This window comes from Carya illinoinensis, chromosome 15 (genome assembly GCF_018687715.1).
Source record: "Carya illinoinensis cultivar Pawnee chromosome 15, C.illinoinensisPawnee_v1, whole genome shotgun sequence".
In the NCBI taxonomy this organism is placed as follows: domain Eukaryota; kingdom Viridiplantae; phylum Streptophyta; class Magnoliopsida; order Fagales; family Juglandaceae; genus Carya; species Carya illinoinensis.
This window is the reverse complement of record NC_056766.1, coordinates 44,862,606-44,881,494: the sequence shown is the minus strand read 5'-3', so window position 1 is coordinate 44,881,494 and position 18,889 is coordinate 44,862,606. Positions and strand designations below refer to the sequence as shown.

The following is an 18,889-nucleotide window of genomic DNA, read 5'->3' as shown; positions in this document are numbered from 1 at the left end:
GTACTACACAAAATTATATTTTTCTTTCCTCCAAACAGACATGATGGATTAAATTATGAGTCTCTCTCTCTCTCTCTATACTGAAACCTTAATTAATTAATTAGCAGTACTATTAATAATCCTATCAATCAATTGCACAACTCATGATGGCAAAATTATAAGTTAATGCACGTACAAACCTAATTTCCACTTAATGTTTTCATCGGATACAATTTTTCCATTCACTCCGAATTAATTAATTAATGATGATGCTTGAAGTATATATGTTAATAGTTTGAAAATAGAGTAATGTTGTATACAGTCATGGAGTATGCAAACGCCATGTAATCATTTTGAAAAAGAGTGAGATTCATGATTAAAAAGTTAGTTTTTTTTTTTTTATGTGGGTCTCATATTAATTCATTTTTTTCAAAAAAACTGCACGGTACTTACACAACCATGATTGCAAATATCATTTCTCTTGAAAATATATATCTTTTGTCAAAGTTTTGCAGGTGAATTCTACTTCTGATCAGTTGGCTGAAGGAGCTGAATTTGAGGTTAGAATTTGGAGCGCAAACGAAACCATAACTTGTTTCTTAGTCAAGATCGGTTGAACCATTAAGCAGCACAGGCAATATGCTGCAATTGAGTTCACTTTGTTTTTTTTTTTTTTTTTAAATCAATTTATATATGTACAAATGTATATGATACATGTCTTAAGAATGGTTGTTGTTCTTCAAGAATGGTTGTTGTTCTTCTTTCTTTCTCCGACTTCTCTGTAATTGAACCTCTCTGGTGAATGGTACTTACGGTTACAGAGAGGGTGACGCCTTTCAAGGAGCTTCTTTCTCTTCCTTTTACTCTTCGTTGTATCACCGTAATGAAATTTGGGTAAGGAAATCCGAGCTTTAGTTTTGAGTTTATACCGTTGGTAATTGTTGGACTAGTTACATGATTTTTTTTTTTTTGAAATGGGATTTTAATATCATTGATTATGCTGAAAACAACTCAGACATTACAGTGGATTGAATGCACGTAGGGCATTCTTCCAAGTCATATACATCATCATCAAGAAACAAGGCAGATTTAGCTAGCTTGTGAGAAGCTTGGTTGCCTTCTCTACGGACATGCGATACTTTCCAGCTTCCACAACTGGATAAAACCAACTTTGCATCTTCAACTAGGAGGCCCCCCAGGCTCCAGTTTCTCTCTGTACCCTTCAACAGGTTGATCACCAGCTGTGAATCCCCCTCCAGATGAAGCTGTTTGAGTCCTAGTTCTCTGCAGAAAGTGGCTGCTAAGACAGTTCCATAGGCTTCTGCTTCTAGAGCATTCCCCGCTAGAGGCCTTCGTGCTCTCAGAGCACCAATCACATGGCCTTTATAGTCTCTAACCAGCACCCCCAGTCCCATTGTACCTGCTTCAGAGTTGAGGGCAGCGTCCCAATTGACCTTGTACGTTCCCCTAGATGGTTTCCTCCATTGCCGTGCATCCTGAATAGTAGGCATCATGTGTTCCTTCCTTGAAGTGTTTACCTCCTTGTAGTTGATGATTTCAACTTTGGCTCCCCGTACTACTGTGTTTGGATGTTTGAAACCCTGTCCATGCATACTCTCGTTTCTCCTGGACCAAATGCCTCTCATTGTGACAGCACATTCCTCCAGTTCAGAAGTGTTCATTTTAGGTTCAGCTTTGACCATATTTTGAGAATAAGATCATGTTGGAAAGACATTTTCTGGGTTTTTACACTTCCCTGGTTCCATACGTCTCTTGCTGCCTCACATCCCCATAGTGCGTGGCCAGATGTTTCCGGTTCCAGCTTGCATATTGGGCACATGCTCTCTTCAACAACTTTTCTTCTTTTCAGGTTGGCTAAGGTAGGAAGAGCTTCCTTACAGGCCCTCCACACAAAATGCTTGACTGCAGGAGCAATCTTCATTGACCATAGTCGTTTCCACATATCCTTTTCTACCTGTTTCTGGGAACTCTCGCCCATTTCCTCAGTTTCCATCTGCTGGTGGAAATGGTAACCACTCCTTACCGAGTATAGCCCATTGTTCGATAAACTCCACGTCAATCTGTCCTCTCTGCCCCTTGTACTGATCGGTATGGAAGTTATGGCCTTGCACTCCTCAACTGAGAACATTTCCCTGAGTAAATCTTCGTTCCACCTCCTCTGTCCAGCCAGCATTAAGTCCGATACATTTTCACACCAGCAGTCCTCCTCCCTTGATGAGATCACTCTGTGGTATGGGAGGGATGGGACCCAACATGCTGTCCATATGTTAATACTACAGCCATCACCCACTCTCCACATTAGTCCAGGTTTGAGTGTTTCCATTCCAACCATGATACTTCTCCAAACAAAAGATGGCCCCGCTCCTGTTTTAGCTTCCAAAAAGTCACCCATGGGGAAGTACTTCTGCTTTAAAACTCTAGACACTAGTGAGGCAGGTTCTTGGACAATCCTCCAGCATTGCTTGGCAAGCATTGCTAGGTTGAAAACCTTGAGATCCCTGAAACCGAGTCCTCCATTCTCTTTTGCCAAGCTGAGTTGGTCCCATGGGACCCACTGGATCTTTGATGAATCTTCATTATATCCCCACCAAAACTTCCTAAGAAGTTGGTTTAGTTTAGTGGTAATGGATTCAGGTAGTAAGAACATGCCCATTGAATAAAGGGGAATGGCTTGGAGCACAGCCTTGAGGAGAATTTCTTTACCTGCTGCTGAGAGCTGGTTGGTCTTCCAGTTTACTATACGAGACCAAGTTCTATCAATGAGGTTGTGGAAAGCTCTGACTTTTGTCCTACCTAGCATGGCTGGCAACCCAAGATACTTTTCAAAATTGCCTGTGGCCTTCATTCCAATCTGACTAAGTACCCTGTTTTTCAATTCTTGCTTGGTGTTCTTGCTGAAAAAGACTGAGGATTTATCTCTATTTAGTACTTGTCCCGATGCCTGCCCATAAATGTCCAGAATTGTCATTATTTTGGTGATTTCCAGCGGAGATGCTTGGCAGAACAAAAGGCTGTCATCTGCAAAGAACAAGTGACTTACTTTCGTTGGACCTCTCCCAATTGGAACATTTGAAATTTCCCCTCTCTCCTCGGCTTGATGTAGTAAGGCTGATAGCGCTTCAGCACACAGTATAAAGATGTATGGGGATATTGGGTCTCCTTGGCGAACACCTCTAGTGGGTTTAAACTTCTGTTAGGGCTCTCCATTCACCAATATTGAGTAGGAGACTGAGTTTAGGCACTCTTGTATCAGTTTGACCCACCGGGAGGGGAAACCGAGCTTGGTCATCACAGCTTTCACGAAGGACCATTCCACCCTATCGTACGCCTTGCTCATATCAAGTTTGAGGGCCATGAAACCCTTTTTGCCCTTGAGTCTTGTATTCATTGAGTGAAGGACCTCGTAGGCTACCAATGTGTTATCTGAGATGAGTCGACCAGGAACGAAGGCACTTTGATTTACCGAGATCAATTGAGGTAGTATAGGTTTCATTCTGTTAGCTAGAGTCTTGGATACCACTTTATACAGTACATTGCATAGGCTTATTGGCCTATATTCAGTTACACTTCCTGGACATTTGACCTTGGGAATGAGGGCTATATACGTGTCGTTTACTTCCTTCAGAGTGCCACTGTGATTCAAAAATTGTAGGGCAAAATCACACACATCTCTTCTTACTAGATCCCAGTTTTTCTAAAAGAACTGTGCAGGGAATCCATCCGGCCCTGGTGACGCGAGAGGGTTCATTTGGAAAAGGGCCATTTTGACCTCCTCCTCAGTAAACTTTTTACAAAGCTGTACCTCCATCTCAGCTGTGATTTTTGGTTGGATGACAGATAAACACGCCTCAATATTAGTCGGTAATGATGATTTGAACAAGTTTGAAAAGAAACCTGTGAAGGCTGAACCAATCTCCTCTATCTCCACGACCTTGTTGCCATGTGGTCCAAAGATGGATTTGATTGTGTTGATCTTCCTTCGGTGAGTGGCTTGCATGTGGAAATATGAGGTATTTTTGTCACCATTCTTCAGCCAATGCTGTTTTGCTCGTTGTTTCCACTTTAAATCATTTTCCTCAAGGACTGACTCAGCTTGTTTCTGCAGGGCCAGCATCTGATTTACGTGGGTACCATCGCCCTTGTCTTGCAGTTGACTTATCTTTACCCAGAGCTGGTTCAAATTCTGGTTCTCCTGCTGGTTTTTAACTTTTTTCCACTTCATGAGTCCCTTTTTGCATGCTTCTAGCTTCATTCTCATGGTTTCAGCTTTGTTTTTTCTCATCCAAACCCTGCTCCATTCAGTTTTTATGACTGCAGCACTGTCTTCACTAACCTCCCATGCAGCTTCATATCTGAAAATTTTCTGTTTTTTCCTACTACTTTGGGTCTGAAATGGGATTCTGATGTGGATTGGAGAGTGATCCGATTTCACAGCAGCCATTACATTACAGCTCGCTTCACTAAAGAGGTCCATCCATGGTTTGTTTGCCATTGCTCTATCGAGTTTTTCCTTTGTGTGCCCTTCACCTCTTCTGTTATTTGACCAGGAAAAACTTTGGCCTACACCTGGAATATCTCTGATTTCACATTGTTCTATCACCCTTCTGAACTTTTCAATTTGTATATATGGTCTACTTGGTCCGCCAGCCTTCTCCCTTTGGTGTAAGATCTCATTAAAGTCTCCTGCACACAACCAGGGGGTAGTTGGGTCAGGTTTTAACCCCTTGAGGAGTTCCCAGCTGCCATCTCTTTTTCTTTTGTCAGGGTGGCCATAGAAGCCCATGAATAGCCAGGGTCTTGCTGAGTCCTTGCCAGTGATCATTGCACTAATGTGCCATCGTGTATAATTAACTATTTTGACCTGCCATTCCTCTTTCCACAACAGAGCGATCCCACCACTCATCCCCACACTCTCCACGTCAAAGCATGCATCAAAACCTATCGATCTTCTAATGCCCTCCATCCTTCCTTTGTTACACTTAGTTTCCACAAGGAAAACTAGCATGGGGAACTTTTCCTTAGTTAATTTCCTAAGGATACGAATTGATCGAGGGTTCCCAAGCCCCCGACAATTCCACACTAGAAGACTCATTGGGGAGGGCAGTGCTGGGGACCAGCCACTGCCATCAGGTTTTTGGATTCGAGAACTTGGGTATCATTCTTTACTTTTTTCTGTTGAGGGGATACCTCTTTGTCTCCCTTTAGTCTTCTCTTCTTAGGGCCCCCTTGGATTTTTATGTTGGTGACATCCTGTAAAATAAAAGGAGTGGGATCTCCCCTTGCTTTCCTCTTCCATCTGCCCCCCTTATGAATCTCATCCAGTCTAGCACCTGTCCAATCCGAGTCCCTTTCAATCCTGATAGTTAATGTGTCTGGCTGTTTGGGTTGATGTGTGGTTGCTTTGGGGTTTGACGTGCGGCTGGTTGGGTTGTATAAACATTGATGTTAAAACCGAATTTGAACAGTGGGTGATACACGACGGAATGAATGCTATCAAACGAGGTACATACCTCGGCGGCGGGGATGTATGTCGACTCCGGTGGCCTAAGTTAGTCACAGCTTAAATCTAAAAAGGTAAGTGCTACTGTGAGATCGAGATGAAGGGGCTCACCGGCATTATAACAGCAGCAGTGCAGAACAGAGATGGAGGCTCCAGCAGCAAAACCCACACACAGGGTGCCTCAACGTACTGAGTAGATCATGAAGAACACGTAAATCTTGGGCCAAGGCTTAAACATCGTGAGAGAGAGGGAGACAGAGAGATGCTTACTGGTGTGGCAGCGCGCTGCGGTGTACGGAGGCTGGAACCGAATGGAGATGAGCGAAAAAAGCCTAGGGACTTGCTATGGCTCATGCAAAAAAAAACAATAGAACCGATTGAAAACAGAGAACGACAGTGAGAGAGATAGAGAGTGAGAGATCTGAAAATTTAGAGAGAGAAACTGAAATGCTGGAGGGCAGGAGGGGAGATAAGAGAGATTGAGATGCTCAAAAATCCGGCGAGGAAATTTGTAGGCGAAACGAACCCAAGGAGCAGGAGACGGCAGACCCAAAAATCACAGGGAAGGGGGACGAGAGAGAGACGAAAGGAGGAGAGCAAAGAGAGAACCTATGGACGTTGGAGAGAATGAAGTACAGCACTAGAGTAACTAAAATGGGAGACCAGCAGTGGGCGTCGGCATAGGGGAGAGGAAAACGTGGGGAAGAGATGGAAGGGACTCAACGGTGCGTTTAGCACCTCTTTTTTTTTTTCTTTCTTTTTTTTTTCTTCAGGTTGGACTTGTTTTAGAGATGAAATGTTATTGGTAGCAACCCCTTTTGGGATCAGCCAATGCACACCATACATGGCAGTGGCTTAATGACGAAAATCTCCTTAGCTTTTCGATTCCCTCCCTTTGGATTTTCACATTTGACTTTTAGATGCAGAATTAGGGCTCGAGCTCGTCGCCTCCTCTCTACTGATTGTATCCCCCTCTCTCCCGATCGTCGTTCAGTGCACTCTCCCCCTCTCCCGCTCGTCCTCGTCGTGCTTATCATCTCCAAACCATGAGGAGAGAGAGAGAGGTCGAAGAGAGAGAAAAATCTTGATGAGAGAGAGAGAGCTTGAGGAGAGAGAGAGGTCGCATAGAGAGAGAGGGATTTGCTGAGAGAGAAAGTTTGATAGAGAGAGCTGATGAGAGAGAGCTTGAGGAGAGAGAAAAAGCTTGATGAGAGAGAGAGCTTGAGGAGAGAGAAAGAGGTCGCATAGAGAGAGGGGGATTTGCTGAGAGAGAAAGTTTGATGAGAGAGAGAGCTGATGAGAGAGATCTTCAGGAGAGAGAGGTCGAAGAGAGAGAAAAAACTTGATGAGAGAGAGATTTTGAGGAGAGAGAGAGAGGGGTCGAAGAGAGAGAAAAAACTTGAGGAGAGAGAGACCTAATGAGTGAGAGCTTGATGAGAGAGACGTAGATGAGAGAGAGGAGTCTAACAATTAAAAGAAATAAAAAATACAAAGTGTGTGCAGTGTGCATCCGCACAGTTGCGGATGCATAGCAAAGACATGGTCAAAAATATCCCAAAAGACGGGCTAAAGAAACAAAGATATGTCAGAAATTCAACGGTATGGACATAAAAAATCCCAAAACGTGTTGAAGCACGGAAGTAATTCAACGTACGAATCTTTGATCATGACTTATAATTTTCTAAACTTTTTCAAACTTTTAAATATAAAATAAAAAATAATTCCAACTTTTTTAAATCTTCAAATAAAAATAATATTATAAAACTATATTCTTACAATATTTAACTTTATAATATTTTCTTTCAACTTTTTATCTCTCCTTTCTCAAAATCTAAAAAATAATCAATTTAAATTATTTCACTACTATTTACAAATTATCTTACTATCATTTACAAAATTATTATATAATTTCACTCCTCAAATTAAATCAGACCTAACACACAACTGCGACATGTAATTAAGGTAAGTTCAACGAAAGTTCAGTGTACACGAAATTGACTACATTTAACTTTTGTACACCACTCTTTAATGACGAACGCTACTACTTGTCTTTTAAAAGAGAGCCCCATGTCCAATATTTATGTGCGACAAGGATAGGGAGAACTCAGGGCATTGCAAACACAATGACTTCTTCCATGTCCTTCCGTGGACTCTCTTCTTCCTCCTCTTCTACTGTTAGCTCTATGTGGTTTTACGATGTATTCTTGAGTTTTAGAGGAGAAGATACTCGCAATACTTTTATTGCCCATCTCCACCATACTTTGCTTCAAAATGACATCCACACCTACATAGACAAGGACAAGCTTAGAAGAGGTGATGAAATCTCACCTACACTTTTCCAAGCCATTGAAAATTCCCGACTTTCAATTATCGTGCTCTCAGAAAACTATGCATCATCTACTTGGTGCTTGGATGAATTGCTCAACATTCTCAATTGCAAGGAAACAAAGCAACAAATAGTTTTACCTATATTTTACCATGTAAATCCATCGGAAGTACGAAATCAAAGAGGTAGTTTTGGAGAAGCTTTGGTTGTATGTGTAGGAAAATTCAACGAAGACATGAAGAAGGTGCATAGGTAGAAGACAGCCCTACAAGAAGTGGCCAATTTGGCTGGATACGAGTTGGAAAATGGGTAACTCTAACCATTCTTGTGCCTTTCATTGGAGATTTGTTATTATTATTATTATTATTATTATTATTATTATTATTATTATTATTATTATTATTATTATAACACATTATTTATTTTCTACACCATATAACTTAAATATAGCTATTGAATGCACAAGCGTCGCGAAATCTTTTTGAAAAAAAGTAAGGTCTATTATCAAAAAAATTAATTTTGTTTCATGTAAATTTCATATTTACTCACTTTTTTCAAAAAAAATTGCACGGCGCTTGCAAACTCTACGGCTACAAATATCATTTAAAAAAAAGTACTCTTGAAAACTAAAACAAATTTAAGAATGCATGTAAATGCAATCATGTGTAGAAAATGTGAATCTAACAAAAAAGAGAGCATTACTTGTGGTCAACGCTTGTGCTGATTGGAATTTGGGGAGGGGGGATTCTATACCCTACAACTTACCACTTGATTTTTATTTTACTTTTGATTGTGAGAAAAAAAAAAAAAAAAAAAAAAAAAACTTATCAGATTGTGTTGCTTGTTTTTCATGTGAAGAGTCCAGCTCGTTAATTTATTTGTATGTAGGAATGAATCGAAATTCATCCAAGAAATCGTTCAAGAGGTCTCTAGAATAGTAAATTATTCATATCTAAACGTCGCAAAATATCTAGTTGGGATGGAGTCTCAGGTGCAAGATATTGATTTGCTTTTAAATATCGAGATGAATGACATACGCATGGTAGGAATATTTGGAGTTGGAGGAATTGGTAAGACAACTATTGCCAAAAAGATCTATAACTCAATTTTTTCACAATTTGATGCTTATTGTTTTTTGAAAAATGTTAGAGAAACTTCAAACCAAGTGGGTGGTATGGTCCAAATGCAGAATACACTTCTTAATGAGATTCCAAAAGCCCTAAATGTTTTGATGTTGGTAATGTTAATAGAGGAGTTTATGAGTTAAAGCGAAAACTTTGCTCTAGATGGGTTCTCTTAATTCTTGATGATGTGGATAAGTTAGTCCAGCTAGAAACATTAGCTGGAGATCGTGATTGGTTTGGTTTAGAAAGTAGAATCATCATAACTACAAGAGATCAGAATTTATTAAATAACCATAAGGTTGATTCAAAATATGAAGTAAAGAGATTGGACCATAATGAAGCTCTTGAGCTCTTTAGTTGGCATGCTTTTGAGGAAGACAAACCTATTGAAGACTATGTGGAACTCTCTAAGCAAGTAATATTATATGCTGATCGCCTTCCACTAGCTTTAACAGTGCTAGGCTCAGATCTAAGGGGTCAAAGTATAAATCAATGGAGAAGTGTATTGGATAAGTATAAAAGAATTCCTAGCAAAAATATTCAAGAAGTACTCTGTATAAGTTACGATGGATTGGATGATAATGAGAATGAGATTTTCCTCGATATTGCCTTTTTTTTTCAAGGGACAACACATGGATTATGTCGTTAAAATATTAGATAGTTGTGGTTTCTCTCCGGACAATGGTATCAAAAGGCTTATAGATAAGTGTCTTATTACAATTACTATTCACAATACATTGTGGATGCATGACTTGCTACAAGATATGGGCAAAGAAATTGTTCGAAATGAATCACGCAAAGAACCAGGCGCACGTAGTAGATTATGGTTTCACGAAGATGTTCGCTATGTACTCGAGGAAAATGTAGTAAGTTCTTAGATTAAAAGCTCTTTTAATAAGTGCTTATAAACAAATATTTTAACGATCTGATTTTACTTGCACTCTTATGAATTGTCTCATTAGGGAACAAACAATGTTGAGGGAATAAAAGTGGTTCTGCCTGAGGGCAATGATCATGAAATAATATGCTTGAGTCCCAAATCGTTTGGAAAGATGAAAAGACTCAAATTTTTTATATGCCGTGGTGCACACTTTTCTGGAAGATCACTTAATTATCTTTCTAATGAATTGAGAGTGCTTGATTGGTCAAACTGTCCTTTGCAATCTTTGCCATCCAATTTCCATGGAGAGAAGCTCATTGATTTTCAACTGTATGGAGGCTGCATCAAGGACATTAGTGGCCAGTTTAAGGTACAATTATTACTTTCAATATTTCCTTTCTTTAAACCCATGTGATCATGTGAACTTCCTCAGGGTTAATATATATTTGTTGTTTTTCAACAGAACTTGACGACAATGAAATTTTATGAGTGCAAGTTCTTAACCAAAATCTCTAATCTTTCAAGTTGCTCAAATTTACAGCAATTGGATATTAGGGATTGTGAAAATTTAGTCGAAGTTCATGATTCTGTTGGATTCCTTGATAAGCTTGTTCATTTGTGTCTTTATCAATGCTCCAACCTGAAGAGTTTTCCAAGGCGTCTCAAGTTGAGATCTCTAGAAGTCCTTACACTTCATAATTGCTCAAAACTTCAAAACTTTCCAGAAATCAAGTGTAAAATGGAATATTTATGTTTCATCTCAATATGGGGCACTACAATAAAAGAATTGCCTTCATCCATTGGGTACCTCACTCCTGCGCTTAAAGAGTTACTTCTGGACCAATGCACAAAATTTATGTGTCTTCCTAGTAGCATTCATCAGTTGCAAAATCTAAAGGTGCTTTGTCGCAGTGATTGTATTAAAGGATGCTTCACTGGGATTGAACATTTATCTATAGAAGGTTGCAAGGACTTGATGCGTCTCCCAATCAGCAATTCTCACTCGCAACATCGAAAGAGTCTTTCTTTCCATAATTATACAAATCTTTTAAAAGAAGAAATAAAATTATCATTTGGGGACGTCACTAGGTTTAAACATTGCCACATAACAATATTCAGACCAATTAAGAGGCCTGAACCAGAATCAAGTGCTGAATTACTACCACAACTCCGGTCGTCGCTTTATTGGTATCTTGAGGAGTTCTCATTTTATTGCTCATCCACTTTGCAAGAGTTAGATCTATCTGGAATTGTTATTGTCAGCATTCCTTGGTGCATCAAAATCTTTGTTGAATTGAGGATTCTCAAACTATGGCATTGTGAGAAACTTCAAGAAATTATGCATCTTCCACCAAATATACAAGAGCTATATGCTAGTGAGTGTTTATCCTTGGAAAGATTCCCCGAAGTATCAAAAAAATTTTAATTCTATACATCATGTGGCTTGCGAGAGCTTAGATGGATTGATTTGTCTGGTTGCCATAAATTGCTTGCAAATATAGGGAGTCAAGTGCCAAATGCTTTATTTGTTGAGGTATGTCTCTATTTCTCTCTTTGTTTTTGTAGGTGTTTGTGTTTAAGGATTGCCTTGTCCTTGTGAAAATATGCGATACATGTTTGACAGGAACATATTCAGGACCATTCCTGTGGAATTATATTTCCAGGGAATAAGATTCCAGATTGGTTTAGCCATACTAAGGAGCCTTCAAATAGAGATTCGTGTGAATTGGATATTAGTGGGCCCTTTTATTTGGATGAAATCATAGGAATTGTTTTCTGTGTTGTTCTTGGATCCAACCCGGATGGCTCCCCCTCCAGTATTCGTGTTTTTATAGACAATAACATGCTCGTAGAAGCAAATTTTGAATTATTAGGAGATGGGGATCATGTATATCTAAATTATTCATTTCCAAAATGTATTGAGCAATGGCTACAGTACCCAACAGGAGACAATTTGAGGTTTATATTTGAAAGCAATGAAGAAGTTACAGTGATGTTTAAAAGTTGCGGAGTTCACATAATCTATAAGCATGAAGAGAATGAGAGTTTAACAGTTGGGGAGTGCTCAATAGATTCATCGAATGGTATCCAACTTTGTAAGAGACGCCGAGATATTGATGAAGATCACAACTTGGAATTCAACGGGTGTCCACATTACAAGAGGCGCTCTCAAAACTTGAGCAATTCAAATGTGGTTGTCAATTGCGCAGATGTTGACGGTGATTTTGCAGAAGCAGAAGAAGGCTCTAAGGGAAGTTTAAAAGGAGAATAAGTACCTGCCTCTCAATCTATATCCCAAGAAGGCCAGGGCAATTCGGAGAAGGCTTACTAGGCACTAGGTTAGTGTCTTTGCATTGATAAAATTCCCCAGTTTGTTTTTTATTTTTTATTTTTTTATTATTTGATTGGATTCATGATATTAATGGCATGTACAAGGATTTTATGCTGCCGGTGCAAAAGGGTTTCTCAAATGTCTAAGAAGTATGTGGCTCAAATCAAGTGGAACACATCTTACAGATAAAGCAGGCTAATGCCGAAAGTGGAGCGAGGTGTTAGCTGTCAATCCACATCATCTTCCTGCTCAAATATAAAACCAAGCAACTCCAAGTCAGTTGCACATGAGGATCCAAAACCAGCTCAGGAAAAAGAATCTTCTGGAAAACAATTAGATGTAATCTAATAATATTGTGTAATTTTTTTTTTTTTTGTACTGAGGAATTTTCCCTTCTGTTGTAACAAAATCTTACAGCTGGCACTAGGCCATTGGCCCACCACATGTCTGTAAAAATGTCAGAATCATCTCGGCACATCACTCTCTATAAATAGGACATTGTACAAACAATACAAATCAATTGAGAGGAATATTTGAAAACTCTGTTTCCCGCATGGTATCCAGAGTCATTATAGACACACATCTACCATGGCCGACGATCCTCCTACTCCTCCTCTGCAAATAACCCCAGCCCCAAAATCCTCTTCTTCTTCTTCCCCCCTCCTTCCACATCTCAATCATCTTGTTTCTGTCAAACTCACAAATGATAATTTCCTTCTCTGGCGAGCTCATATAATTCCATATCTGAAAGGCCATGGTTGTTTCACTTTGTCGATGGGTCAAGTTCCCCACCTCCTCCTCTTCTATCTGACCAAACCACACCCAATCCTAAGTTTTTTAATTGGACTCAATCAGACCAAATCATCCTCAGTGCTATTATCTCCTTTTTATCTAATAATCTCATCACTCAAGTTGTTGCCTATTCCACGACAAGGTAAGTTTGGGCTGCTCTCGACAAACTCTTCTCCTCTCAATCTCATGCTCGTGTCATGCAACTTCGTTACCAACTTGCTACTGTGTCAAACAGTTCCTCCTCTGTCTCTAACTATTTTTAGAATGTCAAGCACCTCTCCGATGCTATGAGTGATGCCGGAACCCCCCTCTCCCCTCCTGAATTCGTCTCATACTTGCTTACAGGACTGAGCAGTGGCTACGATGCATTTGTCACCTCAGTTACTGCTCGCATTGATCCATTAGCCCTAAGGAGTAGGGGTCGCACAAATTCTTTCCCCCCCCCCCCTCCCCACAAATTTCCCTCCTTCTTCTTCCATTTAAAATACACCACTTCCTCACTCGAAACCCACCTGCCAGGTGTGTGGAAAAGTCAGACATAGTGCTATCAAATGCTACTACTAATTTGATCATGCTATCCAAAGTGAACCTCCTCAATCTTTCTCTACCAACTACACCACATCGTCTTCTAGTCCTGACCAGTCCTGGTACCCAAACACTGTAGTTACCAACCACCTCATGTGACTCCCTAACTCCCACATAAGGAAATGCTGGAATCGTGACGTCAGGATGATGATAACACGGGTCATGCACCTCAACGACAAGTGCGAAGTGTGTGCACATGCAACATGTGTAAGTCAAAAGATACAGCGGATAAGTTAAAGTCAATTAACTAATACCGAAATTGTTAAATATAAATTCACTTAATTACAAGTGTTTTAAAAGATATTACAGTTATCTGATGAAAACATATATAAATCAAAATATAATAACCAAAAGTGGGAAATAAATCCCAACCCACGAGAAAGTGATCCCCGATCACTACTCCAGTGGAGCTGCATCCTCAAACTCTGCATTCTCATTTGTATCAAAATCTACGGTACCATGAAACGGTACTGCAAGTAAGTAATAGATCAAACAACCCAACGGATAAAAATCCCAAACCCTCATTTTCCCAAAAATGATTATTTTCCAACCCAAGCCAAAAATCTCATTTAGGCCCAGAAACCAACTTCATTAAAATAACCTCCGCCATTTTCATAGAAAACGGTCCAATACCAAAATCGACCATCTTTCCAGAAAATGGTTCATATAAATCTCTTTATTCAAACCCCGCAATTTTTTCAGAAAATGGCCAAAATAACCAATTAACATTGTAGGTGAGAATAGCAGGCTAGACTCTACCACTATCCCTGCTTACTACTATCCCTACCACATGCACTGTAGGTGGGAATCACAGGTTGGACTACCACCATCCCTACAGCTCACATTGTAGGCGGGAATCACAGGACTACCACCATCCCTGCTTACCACCATCTCTATCGCATGCATCGTAGGCGGGACTCTACCACCGTCCCTGCTTACCACCATCCCTACAGTTCCTTTTACCTCTCTTTCAGTCTACCAGTGCACTGTAGGCAGGAATCACAGGTAGAACTCTACCACCATCCCTACTGCATGCACTGTAGGCGGGAATCACAGGCGGGACTACTACAATCCCTTCTTACCAGCATCCTTACCGCATGCATCGTAGGAGGGAATAACATGCGGGACTCTACTACTGTCCCTACTTACCACCATCCCTACAGTCTCTCTCTATCTCTCAAACCATTCAATCCATTCATTGCAAACATACCCAAATTTATTTCTCACATGAAAACCCAGTTTTCAAATATACACATGAACATATATGCAATTATGTGAAAACTCAGTTTTCATTTACAAACATGAACATGCGTGCAATTATGCAATGTATATGATACGACACAAATATTCAACAGCCAACAAATCCCAGCATAATCCAATCACATAAACAACTTCATCCTCCAATCCAACCAACACCCAAATTCCTCGAACTCAACGTCCGACACAACCAACCAGATCACAAAAGATTTGTTAGCGCAAAATATATTTATATCTCAAAAGGTTCTTTAGAAAATACTTACAAAGCTATAATATAATATTCGGAGGATCAAAGAGATGCAAGAGTTGGCGGCACAACAACGCAATAGTGCAAATTGGACACGGGTCGTGGGTCTCAAAAAACTTTTGAATAGGGACAAACAAAGACTTGGAATAGCTAGAGAAGGGCTTATGGAGGTCAGTGGAGTTAATGGTGGTGGCTGGTGGCCGTGGGTGGCGGCGTGGGCAGCGGTCAAAAGCCAAAAGTTCAAATCGAAGATGGAGCTCAAGGGGCTTCAATGGTGGCTTATCAGGGCTACGAAAGGGTGGTTGTTGGGGAACTAGTGATGAAGTAGTAAAGAGGTGGTGGCCAATGGTGGCACAATGGCAGGCTAGAGTGAAAAGGGCCGCGGCTTCCAGCCGTGCATGGAGGTTGATGGCGGCACGGGCTGGGCTGAAATTGAAGGGGGGTAGCGCCGGCCGATGGGGAGGAGAATATATAGGGTGGTGTTGGTCACTCCGGTGAGCGACGATGCATTGGAGGGGATGATGAAAATGGACGGGGGAGAAGGGAGAAGGCTCGTGCGTGAGAAGAGAAAAGCAGGGGAGGAAAAAGAAAAAGAAAGAATAAAAGGGGAGAGGGAAAAAGAAAAGGTAAAAAGAAAAATAAATGGAAAAAAATGAGATCCAGCCCTTTCAACTCAAGGTCTCAAAACTAATCCAACGGAAATAAATTTTAAAATAACGAGTTAAATAAAATAATTTAAACACAATGTCTTAGTAAAATAAAATAATAAAATTCAATAATAAAATAAAGAGCATTTTAAATGATGAACAATATTAATAATAATAAAATACGAATTAAATTTCACAATAAGAAATAATAAAATAATACCACTAAAATAATATAAAACTTGAAACAAGAATGCCCATAATTATAATAAATAAAATAATTTACTTAGTTAAAATACACGTAAATACGGGGTATCACACCTCACCTCTGATTTAGCCCACCTCCACCTCAACTCATCACCTTATACTAGTGCAGAACAAATTCGTATTGGCGATGGCACTACACTACTGATTGCAAACATTGGTGATTATGTGTTCAACACTTCCTCTCATGCTTTCTCTCTCAAACATCTTCTTCATGTTCCTAATATAACTAAGAATTTAGTTTCTATTAGACAATTTTTTCATGATAATCTTGTTTTCTTTGAATTTCACAGTTCTTGTTTCATTGTGAAGGATTCAAAGACAGGGACACCCCTCATTCATGGCCCCGTATGTGATATCCCCATTTTACGTGTATTTTTATTGAATGATTTTATTTAAATTACTATAATTAGTCATTTTCTTACTTTAAATTAAAGATGATTTTTGCAATATTATTTTATGATTTTTAAGTTGTGAAATTGTTTTAATATGCTTTCTTGTTATTTATTATTATTTTGAATTTAAGTTGTTCGTTAATTTAAAGTAGTTATTTTTGGGCTTTAGAATTATTGTGTTTTTATATTTTATTATTTTATTTTATTTAATCACTGCGTTTAAATTATTTTATTTAACTTGTTATTTTGGAAATAATTTTCGTTGGATCAGTTTCTTAACCCAAGTTGTGAGGGTTGGACCTCATTTCTTTTCCTTCATTTTTCTTTTTCCCTTTTTTCTTTTTCTCCTCCTTTTCCTTCTCTTTTTCTTCTTTCTTCTTTCTTTTTCTTTCTCCCCTGCTTCTCTCTCTCTCTCATGGGCTACGTCCCCTTTCCTTTCTCCGTCGGTTTCCTTCGTCAGTGCCTAGCACCGCCGTCATGCAGCCGTGTGCCTCACCACCCCTCCCATTCTCTTCCCCTCCGGCTGGTCATCATTCCGCTCCGTTTTCAGGCCAACCCGTTCAGCCGTTATTCGCCACGCACATCTGGAAGCCATGGCCCAATTTCCTTCCAACTCCGGCATGCGTCGCCTATTGCTTTCGTCGTTGCTTCCATTCTCTTCCCCACTCACCGGCGACCTCACCCCTCCATTTTTAGACCACCTAGTGCCACCGTTAGCTCCTCCAAGCCGCATGGTTTTTGAGCCATTCCACCGCCGTCGCTCCACCTTCGGCCACCATTTTTTCATCATTTCATCACCGACCTAACTCACCCATTTCCAGCTCCGATCCGTCGCTGGAGCAACCACCACGAGCTCAACTCCATTTTGGCAATTTTTGACTTCCACTGCCGTTTTCGCCGCCACCCATGGCCAACCACCCTTTCCTAGTCTTCGTTTGTTCCCATTCAAAAGTGGGTATTTTGTGACCCATGACCATAGTGCATTTTGCACTGTTACGTTGCTTTGCCACCACCTTTTGCAGCTCATTGATCCTTCGAAAAATATTTTATAGTGTTGTAAGTATTTTCCAAACTTCCTTTTAGATTTAAATATATTATTGCTTTTATAATAAATTGTGATTGGTTGGTTATGCCAGACTGAGTCCGAGGAGTCTGGAGTCGGATGGATTTGAGGATGGAGTTATTCATATTTGGATGATTTGGATTGTTGGGTTTTTTGTGTCATGTTATTTGCATTGCATGGTGCATGCATATACATGTGTTGGAGATTGAAAACTTGGTTTTTATGAGTTAAATGGATTTTTGGGTGTGTGTGTATCACGACCCCAAGCCGAGATGGGGCATTATCTCGGTGGAGCTCCTCTGGTCATTAGGGAGCTAAAAATACTGAGTGGCATCCCCTGGGTTGTCACTGGGCAACAACCGGCTCGGACGATATTGTAACGCTGTCGGTCGACTCTATGGTCCCTAGGCTGGCGGGGACTAGAGGATGACTGGTCATGGTACGCGCTAGGTACGGAGCTGGGTATTACTCATGTAGATGTCACATGCGTAGTCATTACCTACGGCGTGGCATAGGAGCCAGAGTGTGCAGATGATCCCTAGGGAAGATCATGGTTCATACAATAAAATGGAAACTGGTTTTGATATTGGATATGGGCTATTTTCTAGAAAAATGGCAGAGTTTTATAAGTAGATTTTCGTGAACCATTTTCTAGGAAAATGGTGGATTTCTTATTTTGGGTCATTATCTGGGATAGTGGCGAGGAATTGTTTTAAATGAATTTATTGTGGGCCAAAAATTGGATTTTTGGTGTGCGTTGGAAAAAGATTTATTTTGGGAAAAGATCATTTTTGGATCTCATGCATATGGCATCCTGTTCATGCATATTGTTGAGGTTTAATGTATTTTTATCTTGTGGATGTTTGGATTATTACTTACCTGTGGTACCGTCTTTAGTACTGTAGACTTTGATGCATATGAGGAGGAGGAGGTTGAACCTGAGGAGGCAGCTCTGTCAGATGACTGATTGGAGTTTTGCTTGTATTATTCAGAAATTATTTCATTACCTTTAAATTATGTATTTAGATTTTATAATGTTACCGAAAATTGTAATACTTTTGAAATACTTCTATTTAAGTGAAACTGTATTTAATATTTCTAGTACTTAGTTGGTTGACTTTAATTTAACCGCTGCGACTTTTGTTTACACATGTTGCTTGTGCACATACTTGACACTTAGCGATGGGATGCGTGACCCGTATTGTCATCATCCTGAAGCCTCGATTTCCACGTGTCCGTACATGGGAGTTGGGGGCGTCACACTGTACATGATGGACTTTATACCGTTCCAGTGCTTTCCACCTCTCCTCATCAAGTTGGCTAGCGCACCACTTCCTCTCAGTGGCACTCAAGACTTGGGCATCCATATCTCCAGATAGTTCAACACGTCATCTCTCAAAATTTTCTTCCAGTTTCCATACGCGATCCTCCTTCAATTTGTTTCGCCTGCTGTCAAGCCAAAAGTTCTCAGTTGCCGTTT

General features: G+C 40.1%; 3 protein-coding genes, 1 long non-coding RNA gene and 1 pseudogene across 4 annotated transcripts; 4 read left to right on the top strand and 1 right to left on the bottom strand.

Moving 5' to 3' along the window:
* The window catches only part of LOC122295453, an 88,199-nt pseudogene extending 78,202 nt beyond the window's left edge, over positions 1-9,997 (top strand).
* LOC122297016 lies at positions 975-1,661 on the bottom strand. Its single transcript, XM_043106803.1, has one exon. It carries the CDS (start codon positions 1,659-1,661, stop codon positions 975-977), a length of 687 nt encoding a protein of 228 aa, XP_042962737.1.
* On the top strand, positions 7,624-8,082 carry LOC122297014 (disease resistance protein RPV1-like). Its single transcript, XM_043106802.1, has one exon. It carries the CDS (start codon positions 7,624-7,626, stop codon positions 8,080-8,082), a length of 459 nt encoding a protein of 152 aa, XP_042962736.1.
* LOC122297013 (probable WRKY transcription factor 19) lies at positions 9,715-11,501 on the top strand. The gene is made up of 4 exons (XM_043106801.1): positions 9,715-9,816; positions 9,913-10,200; positions 10,294-11,238; positions 11,397-11,501. The coding sequence occupies exons 1-4, from the start codon at positions 9,715-9,717 to the stop codon at positions 11,499-11,501; spliced, it is 1,440 nt and encodes a 479-aa protein (XP_042962735.1).
* A 136-nt stretch (positions 11,502-11,637) lies between these two features.
* LOC122295461 lies at positions 11,638-12,738 on the top strand. The gene is made up of 2 exons (XR_006238085.1): positions 11,638-12,169; positions 12,267-12,738. It is a non-coding gene; the product is annotated as an uncharacterized LOC122295461 (long non-coding RNA).
* The last annotated feature ends 6,151 nt before the right edge of the window (positions 12,739-18,889 follow it).

Excerpts from the sequence above, each read along its gene's own strand:
- LOC122297013 (XM_043106801.1), top strand. The coding sequence starts at position 9,715 with ATGGGCAAAGAAATTGTTCGAAATGAATCACGCAAAGAACCAGGCGCA. Across the intron at positions 9,817-9,912 it reads ATGTACTCGAGGAAAATGTA|GGAACAAACAATGTTGAGGG; the intron begins GTAAGTTCTTAG and ends TTGTCTCATTAG. Across the intron at positions 10,201-10,293 it reads ACATTAGTGGCCAGTTTAAG|AACTTGACGACAATGAAATT; the intron begins GTACAATTATTA and ends GTTTTTCAACAG.
- LOC122297016 (XM_043106803.1), bottom strand. The coding sequence starts at position 1,661 with ATGAACACTTCTGAACTGGAGGAATGTGCTGTCACAATGAGAGGCATT.
- LOC122297014 (XM_043106802.1), top strand. The coding sequence starts at position 7,624 with ATGACTTCTTCCATGTCCTTCCGTGGACTCTCTTCTTCCTCCTCTTCT.